The 14,015-nt window shown below is 41.4% G+C and overlaps 1 protein-coding gene across 1 annotated transcript in view; it reads right to left on the bottom strand.

Moving 5' to 3' along the window:
- The window catches only part of PIGG (phosphatidylinositol glycan anchor biosynthesis class G (EMM blood group)), a gene marked incomplete at its 5' end in the record, with an annotated part of 87,054 nt that overhangs the window by 37,401 nt on the left and 35,638 nt on the right, over positions 1–14,015 (bottom strand). Inside the window, 2 exons of the mRNA XM_084278416.1 lie at positions 7,849–8,158; positions 13,809–14,000. Of these exons, the coding sequence (XP_084134542.1) occupies positions 7,849–8,158; positions 13,809–14,000 (502 nt within the window). The remainder of the gene's footprint in view (positions 1–7,848; positions 8,159–13,808; positions 14,001–14,015) is intronic.

The following is a 14,015-nucleotide window of genomic DNA, read 5'->3' on the forward strand; positions in this document are numbered from 1 at the left end:
ATACCAACTGATTAATCATAGAATCATTGAGGTTGGGAAAGACCTCCAAGATCATCCAGTCCAACTGTCTGTCCCCTTACGACCCATATTACCGACTCACTAAAACATGTCCCTAAGTACCCAACCTTTCCTTAAACAGCCGGCAGGATGGTGACTCCACCACCTCCCTGGGCAACCCTTTCCAGTGCCCAACCACTCTTTCTGAGAAGAAATTTCTCCTCATTTCTAACCTGAACCTCCCCTGGCAAAACTTGCAGCCATTCCCTCTTCTCCTGTCGCTACTTATTTACGAGGAGAGGCTGACCCCCAGCTGACCACAACCTCCTTTCAGATAGCTGTAGACAGCAATAAGGTCTTCCCTCAGCCTCCTCTTCTCCGGACTAAACAGCCCTAGTTCCCTCAGCAGCCCATTGTGTTTGTCACCTCATCAACTTCACTGCCCTTCTCTGGACATGCTCCAGGGCCTCGATGTCTTTGTTGTAGTTAGGGGCCCCAAACTCAACACAGTAGTTGAGGTACAGCCTCACCAGAGCTGAGTAAAGGGGGATGATCACCTCCCTGATCCTGTTGGTATGTTATTCCTGATACAAGCCAGGATGCTGCTGGCCACCTTGGCCACACTACTGGCTCATGTTCAGGTGAGCATCAACCAACACCCCCAGATCCTTCTCCTCTGTAATGAAAAATACTATCTGTTCCAATGAACCGTGCTTACTCAGTACACTGAGATTTTCATGGCTATACTTCCATAAAGTCTTTAAGGAGCCTAGAGTATTTTTTGAAAGAAACCTGTCTCATTCATTAAGTATGCTATTCTGAACAAGGCTATTTTTACTCACTATCATATTCAAAAGGCCATCACTTACATTTCACACTTTGCAAGACAACATTACTGCTTTTGTCATTACGTACCCACTTGCCTACCAAGATTTAATAGAGGGCCAGCAACATAAGCAAGAAGTCTCATTCTCCTCATAATCACACCAGGACATGTGCAGAAAGTAGTTCTCCAAATCTCCCTATTTCCAGATGGAAACGGTTTATATTTAGTTTATATTTCTCTTCTCCTGCCTCATTTAACTAGCACCATTTAAATTTAGTATCCAATCTGATCTACATCAACAAGAAATTTCAGTGTTTTTCAATTTCTGTATTTCAACCATAAACCTGCTATCGTTTTTGTATGCTACATTAGATCTTTATGCCTGTTAGAATATTAAAAAACTAGCACCACTCTGAACCCAATCAGTTTAATAGCAGTAGCTCTAGCAACCACAAAACTTGAAGAAAGTAAGTCAGGGAAGATATTTAAGTCTATACCAGCAGTGCACATCCTGCCTAATAATCATAGAATCATAGAATCACAGGGGTTGGAAGGGACCTCGAGAGATCATCAGGTCCAACCCCCCTGCCAAAGCAGCTCCCCAGCTCATATTGCACAGATAGGCGTCCAAACGGGTCTTGAATATCTCCAGAGAAGGAGACTCCACCACCTCCCTGGGCAGCCTGTCCCAGGGCTCTGTCACCCTCACTGGGAAAAAGTTCTTCTGTATGTTGGTGTGGAACTTCCTGTGCTCCAACTTGCAGCCATTGCCCCTTGTCCTGTCCCCACAGACCACTGAAAAGGGGCTGGCCATTTCCCCCTGCATCCCATACTTAAGATATTTATAAACATTGATTAGGTCCCCCCTTAGTCTTCTTTTCTCTAGGCTGAATAGTCCCAGATCACTCAGCCTTTCCTCATAGGGGAGATGCTCCAGGCCCTTAATCATCTTTGTAGCCCTTCCCTGGACTCTCTCCAGGAGATCCCTGTCTTTTTTTTATACCAGGGAGCCCAGAACTGGGCACAATACTCCAGGTGGGGCCTGACCAGGGCAGAGTAGAGGGGGAGGATCACCTCCTTTGACCTGCTGGTCACACTCCTCCTGATGCACCCCAGGATCCCATTGGCTCTCTTAGCCACCAGGGCACACTGCTGGCTCATGGCCAACCTGTCATCAACCAGGACCCCCAGGTCCTTCTGCACAGAGCTCTTCTCCAGCAGATCATCCCCCAGCCTGTACTGATACAAGCGGTTATTCCTTCCCAGGTGCAAGACTCTACACTTGCTTTTGTTGAACCTCATCTGGTTTCTCCCTGCCCAGCTCTCCAGCCTGTCCAGGTCTCGCTGGATGGCAGCGCAGTGTCCTGCGTGTCAGCCACTCCTCCCAGCTTTGTATCATCGGGTACTTGCTGAGGGTGGATGCTATTCCCTCATCAAGGTCGTCAATGAAGATATTAAACAGGACTGGACCCAACACCGAGCCCTGGGGAACACCACTAGTCACAGGTCTCCAGTCAGACTCTGCTCCACTGATCACCACAATACAGCTGTGCTTCCTTCACACCTCTCCCCTAGCTTTCAAGCATAGATAGATATGACAAATGACTAGCTGATACCAAGCATACGGAACAGAGGTGAATACTGAAGTTGAGAACTTGATAGATTTCTCCAGCAGAAGCAGCCCGGTTGTACTTCCTCAACTAGGTATTTAAGAACAAATGATACATACTCTGTCTGAAATACAACCCTTTCCCAAGTCAGTCAGAATTTAAGACCTCAGTGTTGATGGTCACAGCCAAGACAGTCATCTGCTAAATCTGGGACCATTTACTCAGTAGGAACGATGGATCTTCACTGAAGACATAAAATTAAGGAGAAGATCTGAAAACCAAACAAAGCAAAAGTCCTCTCTGCTTTTCCAACAAGGTTTAATCAAACAAAATCTGTTAGTAAACCATAATGCTACACAATGAAAAGTATGGGTATTTTCAGAACTCCAGTCAGGTAAGGAAGAGCTGGAAAGCAAACATAACTACACAAAATAATCTACAGCTTCTCTTGATACCACTCATCTATAGCACATAAACACCTCAAGCTTGAGTGTCTGTATCTGTCACAAGAGGTGTGAGTAAACAGAGGAACATGCATTGCTGTAAGAAGAGAGTGTTTGTAACTTACTAATTATGTGTTTGGAAGAAGGGTGCAGAGGTGCAGGAGAGACCTTTTTCAGATCAGGTAGAAAAAATGACACAGAAAATGTTTGTATATGTGGTATGGATCCTGCCTCTATACTTCAGTGAATGCCAGTTAATTAAGTGCCACTAATATATGATTTCTAGTTATTTATGTGTCACTAATAAATCAATAAAACACTTCAACCCTGATTTTAAGCTACACAAAGTGAACAGTTTTTCCCTTGCTACGAGTCATTCATGTTCTAGACTCTGAACACAAATGAAGGGAAAGAAGAAGCTTAAACATATCCAAGAAAAAGAATTAATAAAGAAGTTGGTTTTATAGGTTGTCAAGTTTTTAATGTTTCCTAGTAGTGCAGATCAGAATGCTACATACTGAGAAAACTTACATATAATGAGCATGACATTAAACATAATTTCTGGACGAAATTTCTTCCATCCCTGGATCTAGAGTCCCAGACAGGAAAAACTATTCTTAGGACAAATTAGGAGAAATTTACCAACTGGAAAGAGATCATTAATTTGTAGCCTCTGTAATTTTATGAGCTACCAGCTTGACCATTCTACTTTTCTACACTAACATTTTGCAGATCAGATAATTGCTTTCAACTGTGGAGAGGAAAAAAAAAAAACCTCTTAGCCTTGTATGATTCAATTTATTCCTTTCCGTACCTGCAGAATAGTTTTTTCATCAGAGAATAAAAGAACAAAGCTAACATTTGAAGAGTGGTATTTTGGTCAAACTCTTAATCTCCACCCTAGAAAGGGCATCTAATGCAAATGTACTTACACAATTTTTAAAAGAGAACTGAAAAAGTGTTCTCTAAGGAGTAGGGTGTGGAGGAAAATTCCATCTGTCTTGACTCTTAAAAGCATTTTTTCCTTTAGAAGAATTGATTTCTCTATTTTTGAAACATTTCTAGGATGTTTTGAAAAATTAAAAAAAGATGAATAGAGGAAAATAGAGGAAACAGATAAATAGGCCACAATCAAAACTGTTCTTTCTAAAATCCTTCCTGTTCTATTACAATTCATGGGTAGGTTGGAACTAGATGATTTTTAAGGTCCCTTCCAACCCAAACCATATGATGTTTCGATTATGACTTGATGTTGAATAGCCACACTTCTTGGTTTTCCAAGTAGGTAGTAAAAAAATCTGTAAAAAAGTGTTGGCAAGTTCTTCAGAAATGGCTACAGTTTTTAAAGGGCCCTGTGCTAAAGAGTATGAGAATTTGTCAAAACTTTTTCAAAGCCATGGTTAAATTCAGAAGAATGTCTTTGTATTGGGTTTGTGTGGCCAGGTTTTGGTGCTGGGGGGTGCTGCAGGAGGGGCTTCTACAAGAAGCTGCTAGAAACTTCCCCCATAACCAACAGAGCCAATACCAACCAGCTCCAAGATAGTCCCACTGCTGGGTAAGGCCAGGCCAATCAGACACAGTGGTAGCACCTCTGGGGTAACATAGTTAAGTAGGTGGGGAAAAAAAATAGCAGCTTTTGCAGCCAGAGAGATGTGTGAGGTGATATAAGAGAAACAGCCCTGCAGATGCCAAGGTCAGTGAAGAACAAGGGGGACTAGGTGCTCAAGGTACCTAAGCAGATTACCCCTGAAGACAATGGAGAAGACCACGGCAAGGCAGGCTGTCCCCCTGCAGCCCATGGAGGTCCATGGTGAAACAGGTGGATGCACCCAAAGGAGGCTGTGACCACATGGGAAACCTGTGCTGGAGCAAGCTTCTGGTAGGACCTGTAGACTGATGAAAAGAGGACCCCACACTGGAGCAGGTTTGCTGGCATGACTTATGGCAGGGCATGCTAGTGCAGTCTGGTCCTGGAGGTCTGCACCCTGTGGATGAGACTCACACTGGCGAGGTTCACAGAAGACCATCTACCATGAGAGGGACCCCGTGCTGGAGCAGGGAAAGAGCGTGAGGAGTCCTCTCCCTGAGGAGGAAGGAGCAGCAGAGACAAGGTGTGATTAACTGACCATAACCCCCATTCCCTGTCCCACTATGCTGCTCCGGAGGGGAGGAGATAGAGAAATCATGAGTGAAGTTAGGTCTGGGAAGAAGGGAGGGCTGGGAGGAGGGGTTTTAAGATTTGGGTTTATTTCTCATTACTCTGTTGTGCTTGGTAATAAATTAGATTAAATTTCTTTCTAACTTGAGTCAGTTTTGCCCGTGTCAGTAATTGCTGAAGGATCTCTCCCTGTGCTTACCTTGACCCAGAAGCCTTTCATTATATTTTCTCTTCCCTGTCCAGCTGAGGAGTGGAGTAACAGAGCAGCTTTGGTGAGCACCTGGGGTTCTGCCAGGGTCAACCCACCACATTATTCAAAGCTAGAGTTCACAGACATGTATGTGATAGGACAAAAAAAAAGGCAGTTCCTTATCTGGATCTGCTATGTTTCATTTCTCAGATTTAATAGTAAGCCAGCATGGGAAACAACATGGGGGAAATAAAGCTTTAGTCTGCTTCTACCAGAAGTTTTGAGAAGTAAGTATTACCTTTCATTTTCCAGCATGACAGGAGATGCACAAAGACCAATCAAACAATCTGGCTCTCTACAAAGCAATGGAGAGTTTCTCCTTTCTGAGCTTTGGATGCTGTGATTCAGCAGCATGTCTATATGCAAGAGTCTCTTGTCAGAGCTAATTTTTAACATTTCCTGAAGTTTTCTGAAATATGTATCATGCTGGAAGTTATTATTTCCAAAGGAAACACATTGAGAAGAAATGTCAAAATTACCAGCAGGGTGATGGGGCCTGCATGAATGCCACGAAAATGCAGGATATCCATCAGCACAATGTGCAGCCAATTAAAATGGAAATTACTTCTTCTAGTCCTTATAACAAAAAAACTCTACTGTAAGGGTAGTCGAAAGCTCAAAAAAAAAATTAGTCATAAAAAAGAAAGATCTTAAAACATATTTCTGTGTTCCCACTAACACCAGTATAAAACCACTAAACAAAACCCACTACATGCTATCAGATCTGTTTCCTTCTACTGGCATTGAATAAATACATTTTTATTGGCATGGAATAAAACCTTCAGTATAGCATAGTCAAACTGAAAGAGGTGTTATGCTCCAGATAGCCTCTGATAGCTTATTTCTGAAGCAGCATAACATGTGTTCCAAAGTTCATAGAAATTGTTCCCCAAAAGTTACTCCCCAATTTTTTGCAGCATTCAGCTAAGAGAAGATACAAAATTTAACCTACCCAATTACACTTCCACAGCAGATTTATTATTTCAAAAAGTCCTTATTTTCTGTTCCATCACACCACGCACATGCACCTCACAAGGAGGCTTTTAACACCATCTCCTGTAACATCCTCACAGGGAAACTGATGCAGTCCAGCCTAGCAAAGTGGGCTGCAAGCTGGACTGAAAACTGGCTCAGCTGCCAGGCTCTCAGTGTTGTGATCAAGTTTTGTTTAAAGATCAGAAGCAGCTTTTCTGTGGCTAGGGTAGTCAAGCACTGGAACCACCTGTCCAGAGATGTTGCAGAGTCTTCATTTTTGCAGGTCTTAAAAATCAAACTGGACATGGTCCAGACCAACCTGCTATGTTTGACCTGCCACTGGATGAGGGGGAAGTTGGACTGATTGATCTCCAAAGGCATATTCCAGTCTCAAGTCTTCTGTTATATTCTTAACCAAGACTTCATCATCACTGAAAATGGGTGTTTTATGGAAACATTCAAACCATTCTTTATTAGTCCCTTTTCCCTAGCTAGCATTTTCTTGCCAGCCTATTTACCATTACATTTCTGGCAGCTCTTTTGTTTGGCAGCTCAGTATTGCCAACCACACTACGGGCTTCTTTCAGAAGGAGCTGTCTGCCTGAACGGAAACATTCAAGACATGCAAAAGCCATTCAACTACAAAATGCTGCATCCTCTGAGCAAGAAAACTGGGCAGGAAGGGATGAATCATGATGATCTTACCCCCATCAGCAACTCCTTACCCTGATACGTATTTCAGAGTAAGGTCAAGCCAATCCTCAGTCAGTACCAACAGGATCAGAAACACATTACTAAGTGCCCAAGGTTTGACTACAGTTCTAACAACCTCAGCTTGCCTCAAAAGCAAAGGCAACACAGCTCTCACCTTGAAAATTTGAAACAAATCAGAAAGCCTCTCCTCCTAAACCAGAAACCAACCACATCATTTCCAACTTAACAAAGTTAAGTCTGCTTAATTTAAGAGTCTGCTATACTAAGTTCTCAGTGTTATTAGAAGTGGGATGAACCTCTCCAGCTTCAGTGCTAAGGAAAGTTTTTGTCGAATTCCAACCTTATTTGCAATGCAGAGAACTATGTTATTGAAATTAGTAAGGCTCCTTAGGAAAGAAAATACCATTTGATATAATAAGAATGGTAATTAGTTCTGATTCTCAGAAGAGATATTAACTTGTCACAGAACTTCCCTTCAGTCTTAAACTGTATGTGGATCTATTGTGATTCTACCAAAGGTTTTGTAAGCGTCAAGAATCGGGGACAAAAAGCCATCTGCCTTTTATTGGTATTAATCAACTCATATGAAATTTTTTAATTTGTTATCAGCAGAACAGTACGTAGGAGGCCCACTAACAGACCAAAGTCACTTCTAGTATAGCTATCTGATATTTATAGCATTTTCAGAAACCTGTACTGAGGATAAGTGATCAAAATATGCCTATTTCCCTTATTCTGAAAACAGAACATTAATAATACAGTTAGAAGCTAAACCTTTCTGAGAAGTCAGAAAACTCTTCCTGAGATTAAGACAGTGTTTTACTCAAAATGGACAATATTTCTTTCAAAAACTGCAGGAAGAGTATTCAGCTTACCTGAAAATAGAAGAAAGCTTGGCCAAACCAGTAATGCATGATAGTAATCTGTGCTGCATCACATTGCAAAGGTGTCCAGATATATTTCGTCATCACTGTTTGAATCAGCAGACAAAACACCAAGACTGGTAAATTGTGAGGTCTAAGTAGAAGGGCTGCTAGTAGAACCAATCCACTATATACTTCCCATAATCCTGTACTCTTCATGCTGGAGTCTGCAGAAATAACCTGTGACTTTAGTAAATCTTTAGTGCCAGTGAAGACTATGCCAAGAACAAAGACATAAACAAACCGAGCTTCAGTAATCCCCCTAAACAGGAAATTAAAAAAAAAAGTAATAATTATTAATAAATAAATAAATAAAACTGAAAGATGAGCTACTTACTAATATCTACTATTTCACAGGTTATAAAGTTCTTTGAAGAGAGCTGCAAGGCCAATGCACTTCTGGGAAACAAGGTTACTAGTGGCCAATTTCATGAGAGCACTTTCTCAAATACAAAAACTATTTTTAAAAATGGTTCCTACTTAAATTACAACACATTCATATCAACTTTACCAAAGAAAACAGTTTCTGTTAATAACTAAGCTAAAATAAAATATAATTTTGTCAATTAATGTAACCAAAATAAATGTTATTACTATTCATAGTCTAGATCCATAAATGCAGTCATATAAATGTGCTGTTTATATAGCCTAATGAATTTCTCAAAAAATACTTCTTAGATTGATATGTAAACTTTATTTCAGGAATAAAATTTACTTTAAAATTATTATTCCCTGTAAGGTGTTCAGTGATTTTTCACAACGTATTCATACAAACGTGTATTTCTTCTTAGCCAACCAAAAAGACAGTGATGGTACTGGAAGATCCTTATTTCAGTCTGAAGTTTCTTGAATACTTCAGACATTTTCTCACCTTACAAAGTTGTACAATTATAAAGATATGCTGGTGCATACCAGCACAATTTTTTCCTGGTAGCTACATGTTTTTCAAATCCCTAAGTAATCATATTACAAAACCCCAAATGTTTAGAGTAGTAAGTGTAGTTAGCATCTACTACTATGTTTGTTACACCTATAAACTCATTGGTCTTTTAATTTTCAGTGAAAGCAGTTTTCTGCAGAAAGCACGGCATCTTGTCTAAAAAGCTTATGAGGACAAGGACCTTAAAAACTGTGACGTGCTATTCTAGAAGTTCAAAGCCCAAGGAACAAAGAAGGTGTAAGCACATACCCATCAGAATGCAGTGATATGTGTCCTGGACCAAAAAAGTCACAGATCACATTAGTTTAAACCATAATAATAACCCAATGAACTCAGCAAATGAGTGTATTAAAAAAACTGTTGCTATAAATTATCTTTTACCTTGCAAAAGATACACACATATACACACTTAATTTAATATACACTATCCATAGAGATTACCAGTCCTTTTATACATGAGTGGTCAATGAACACAGCCTCCTACAAAGTTACTGTAATTCACTTAGAAGCGATGATTCTTGAGTGATCTGGACTTGATAATTTATGGAGGATTAGTCCATGACACTGAAAACAATTAAAGCATACTTACCCTTGGTGTAACTAGTGTAACTAGCCAAACACAGAAAACATCACTAGTAAAAGCTTCTAAAAATAAATGCATCCTTTTAAATGTATATCTTTTTTTTTTTTTCAATCTTTGGAAGGTCACCTTCCCTCTCAAACAATTACTAATAAATGCGCTTGAATTCAATCTTTCTTTTTTGACATACAGGAAAGAGAACCAAAAAGCAAGAAGAGAAATAATAAGCAACAGTATTGTCACGTGCAGTTTTCTTTTTGCCCACACAGAACCAAGGAAAAATAGACAAAACCACCACGTGATATAGATGTGGTCTTCCTAAACATGAACACAGTGCTGTGTTCTGTGGCTTAACTGTGAAAGGTTCATACTCACACCTAATAATCTACTGTACTATTTTATTCCCTTAAATAGCAAGCCTTTGTAAATCCCTTGTAATGCCCATTGTTTTTTTCCCTTATGGAAAAAAAACCCTGAACCAATCCACCAAAACAAAACCAACAGTAAAGTTTAGAGACTTCTGGTGTTCCTGGCTTATTTCCGCACCTCTGATTACTCTGATGTAATTATCACCATTAGATATTGAAATATAGTGAGGTGACTTAGAAGTAAAACTTTAGGAAATAGCTTTGGGAACCTGAAACTACTAAAGTGAAGTGTTAAGTAGAAACTGAAATTAACCAGTTGATGGAAATTCAGACTGAAAAAACAAGTTATCAGCAAATAGACTACGACTATTTTGTCTATTAACATGGTATGTATTCATCTTTTTCACTGAATAAAATACCATTTTTAAAAATAACTCTGAGAAAAATGGAAAATTACTTCCTTGCATTTTTTAATTTACAGCTGAGCCATAGAAGATGGCACATACTTCCAACTGCCTCTTCTCCCTCATCCACTGAAGCCCAGAAGTTGCCACATTGAAAGAAAACACTTACCTTCACTAAAGATTACAGAAAAGGCATGTTTGAGAGCAAAGAGTCTCCATTTTACAGAAGAAAGCAATATGCACATAAAATGCAGTGGCTGTCTACAGATTTTCTCATATTACATATAACTACCTCTACCTTGCACCTGGATCTGGGGTTATTCCACATCATGAATATATGAATATAGATCATGAAGATACCGGGAGACGCTTTTAAAAGAAAGTCCTGGACTTGCTCCTGGAGGCATTTTAAACAGGCTTTTACTATTTACCACAACAGCCATTTAATAAGGATGAGCCAGCACCGTTAACAGCTGAAACGTACTAACATGTCTGAAAGTTTGATGTGCTCTACAGAGGCCTCGCTGCAGATAATGTGTTTCGGCAGTTAGTGGCCTGGGGCAAACCCTAACTGCTCCCCGTTAGGCCTTGTACACTAGGTCTGAGAAGACCACACATGAGGGTGAGCAGTGGCCGCATGGGACCATGCCAGAATCCCTGTGCCGGTCTGTGCCATGTGCTGGTGGGTGTCGTGACAGAGATAACTGGGCAGGAGAAGACACATGGTGTTAGTTTGGTTTCTTTGGGGTTTTTTTGTTTTGTTTTGTTTTTTACACAAAGTAAAAGGCACCAAGGTACTGGAGGGAGGCAGAACCCCTCCACAGTGGGGAACTGTGCGCCACAGTGTTCAATTGGAAGATCCTGCTGCATGCAAGCAGGGTTAATATCATCTGAAAGAAATTAGCTCCACGTCCTTCTTGTGTTGGTGGCCCCCAGAGCTGGATCCAGTACTCCAGATGGGGTGTCATGAGAGTGGAGTAGAAGGGTACCTCCCATGACCTGCTGAGCACACATTGCCAGATCATATTGAGCTTCTCATTCACTCCCAAATCCTTCTCTGGGCTGCTCTCAAACCATTCTTCGCCCAGCCTGTAGTTGTGCTTGGGATTGCCTCATCCTGTGTGCAGGACCTTGCACTTGGTCCCATTAAACTTCATGTAGTTTGCAGGGGCCCACCTCTCAAGCCTGTCAAGGACTCTGAATGTCATCCCTTCCTTCCAGCTTGTCAACTGCACTATACCGCTTGTTGTTGTCAGCAAACTTGCTGAGGGTGCACTCAATCCCACTGTCCATGACAAAGACATTAAGCACTGGTCCCAGTATGAACCCACAACAGCCATCCAATTCCTTATAGACCAAGTGGTTCATCCGTGGAATCCAGGTCTCTCCAATTTAGAGGCAAAGATATAATGCGGGACAGATTCAAATGGTAGTCCAACATCGGTTTCTCTTTCCTTACCCACCCACACTGTAAGCAGCTGCAGGTGGCCACCAAATCTGTTAGGCATGGTTTGCCCTTAGTGAACCCATGTTGGCTGTCACCAATCACCTCCTCATCTTGCATGTGCCTCAGCAGAGTTTCCAGGGGTATACACTCCATGATCTTGCTGGGCACAAAGGTGGGACTGACTGGCCTGTACTTCCCCAGGTTTGTTTTTTTTTTTTTAATGGGGGTTATATTTCCCCATTTCCAGTCAGTGGGAACTTCACTCAACTGCAACAACTTCTCAAATATGATGGAGAGTATCTTAGCAACTTCATCTTCCAGTTCCCTCATGGACCATCTACATGCATCCACATGCATCTCATCAGGTCCCATGTACTTGTGCATCGTCAAGTTCCTTAGGTGGCCTTGAACGTGATCTTCTGCAGTGGGCAGCTCTTCATTCTCCAAGACCCTGCCTTCTCCTTCTGACATTTGAGTGGTGTGGCTTGAGCACTTGCCAGTGAAGACTGAGGCAAAAAACCCTCTGCCTTCTCCATATCCCAAGTAACTAGGTAACCCAGTACCTTCCAGAGGGGGCCCACATTTTCCCTCATCTTCCATTTATCACTCACATACATGTAGAAGTGTTTCATGTTGCCTTTGACATACCTGGCCAGATTTAACTCTACCAGGACTTTGGCTTTCCTAACCTAATCCCTGGCTGCCTGGACAGTTTCTCTGTATTCCTTCAAGATTACCTACCCTTGCTTCCATCACTATAAGCTTCCTTTTTGTGTTTCAATTTGTCCAGGAGCTCCTCATTGCTCTTAGGATCTCGAACTCCACCATTTCATGGTCACTGCAGCCAAGCCTGCCCTTGAGCTTCACGTTCCCCACCAGCCCCTCTTCGTTGGTGAGAATATGGCACCTCCCTTCACCGGCTCCTCTATCACTCAAAGGAGGAAGTTCCCATTGATGCATTCAGGAACATCCTGCATTCCTTATTCCCTGCTAAGTTGTCCCTCCAACAGACATCAGGGTGGCTAAAGTCCCCCATCAGGACCAGGATTTGTCAATATGAGGCTGCTCCTATCTATCTATCAAGGGCTTCATCCTCTTGGTCTTCCTAGTTGGCTGGCCTGCAGCAGACCCTCACTATAATGGCATCTATCTATGCCCTCCCAAACCCACAGAATGGGGAAATGCATGTATTAAAATATATCTATATATACATAAGCATTTTTTTTTTCCTAAAACATGCCTTGTTAGCAGACTTAATCTATATGTCCTAGGATCTTCTTCTGAAGGTGTTTCTTCCATCTCTGCACCTCTGACAAAGATGCACCTCTGCATCTCTGCCACTGACAAAGAAGCTCCATCAGAACCCGTTTGACTCCACATCAAACTCAGACTGAGTGTAAGGGAAGGTTTATTACATCCAGAAGATGACTGTTTTACAAGTTCTCTTCCATGATCCCTTCCTCCTCACCTAATGTCCTAACTGACTCTGTAAGATTCCTACACCTCTATAACATTTAGAAAAAAATGAGCCTCCAGAGCCAGGTACAATCCAACAGTAAAAATTATCATGAGAAAACTAAAGCCACATAGCACCAAGTAGCTATTGGTGAAAGAGCTAATAGCTTCCTTACAGTTACAGACTAGTTCTACAACAGATTTAACATACGTGTAAAAATCCCTATGCAGCACAGCCTAGACCTCGAGAAGGATTTGGTTACAACTTGAAAGGTGATATATTACAGAACACTAACCTGGAAAAGACAGTTAGGGAAAAGCAACTCTCCTAATTACCACCTAAGTATTTTTCAAAACTAGAAGAGGCTAAATGAGCTTGCCATGCACTCTGCTAAATGTGGCTAGTACAACTAAAAGAAGAAGAGGCAGTGCATTTAGGCTTTCTTTGTAGCAAAAAATACAGGGTATGACTATTAGATTTCCCTCACATTAATTCCTCTCCAATCAGCTTCTAATCTGTCACAGTCAAACAACATTTCATGGGACTCAAAATTATGCCCACATCACAAACTGTGTGCTGGCCACCTATAAAACCGACTTCTATTCACAAAAATGTGATTCCAGCCTAGACATAATGTCCCCTCCCACCTCATTCCCTGTTATCCAAAGTGTTAACACCTCTCTAGAAATAGATTTACATATCTGTTCATTAACTTACTTTGAAATATCTTTGCTGCCATGTTGCCATGGAAATATGACGTTTCCAATAGCTGCCCGGTAACTGTAGATTCCCAGGAGCCCAAGTGCCATAGCAATTTTTGACACCAGAGAGCATCTTCTTTGAACAAGAAAGAAGATCATAAGTAGGGAGAGTGCGGCCAAGAAGGAGAGTTCAGATTTATGTTCAGAGCTGAAAAAAAACCAA

The sequence above is a fragment of the Gallinula chloropus genome (genome assembly GCF_964237585.1).
Source record: "Gallinula chloropus genome assembly, chromosome: Z".
Classification (NCBI taxonomy): Eukaryota; Metazoa; Chordata; class Aves; order Gruiformes; family Rallidae; genus Gallinula; species Gallinula chloropus.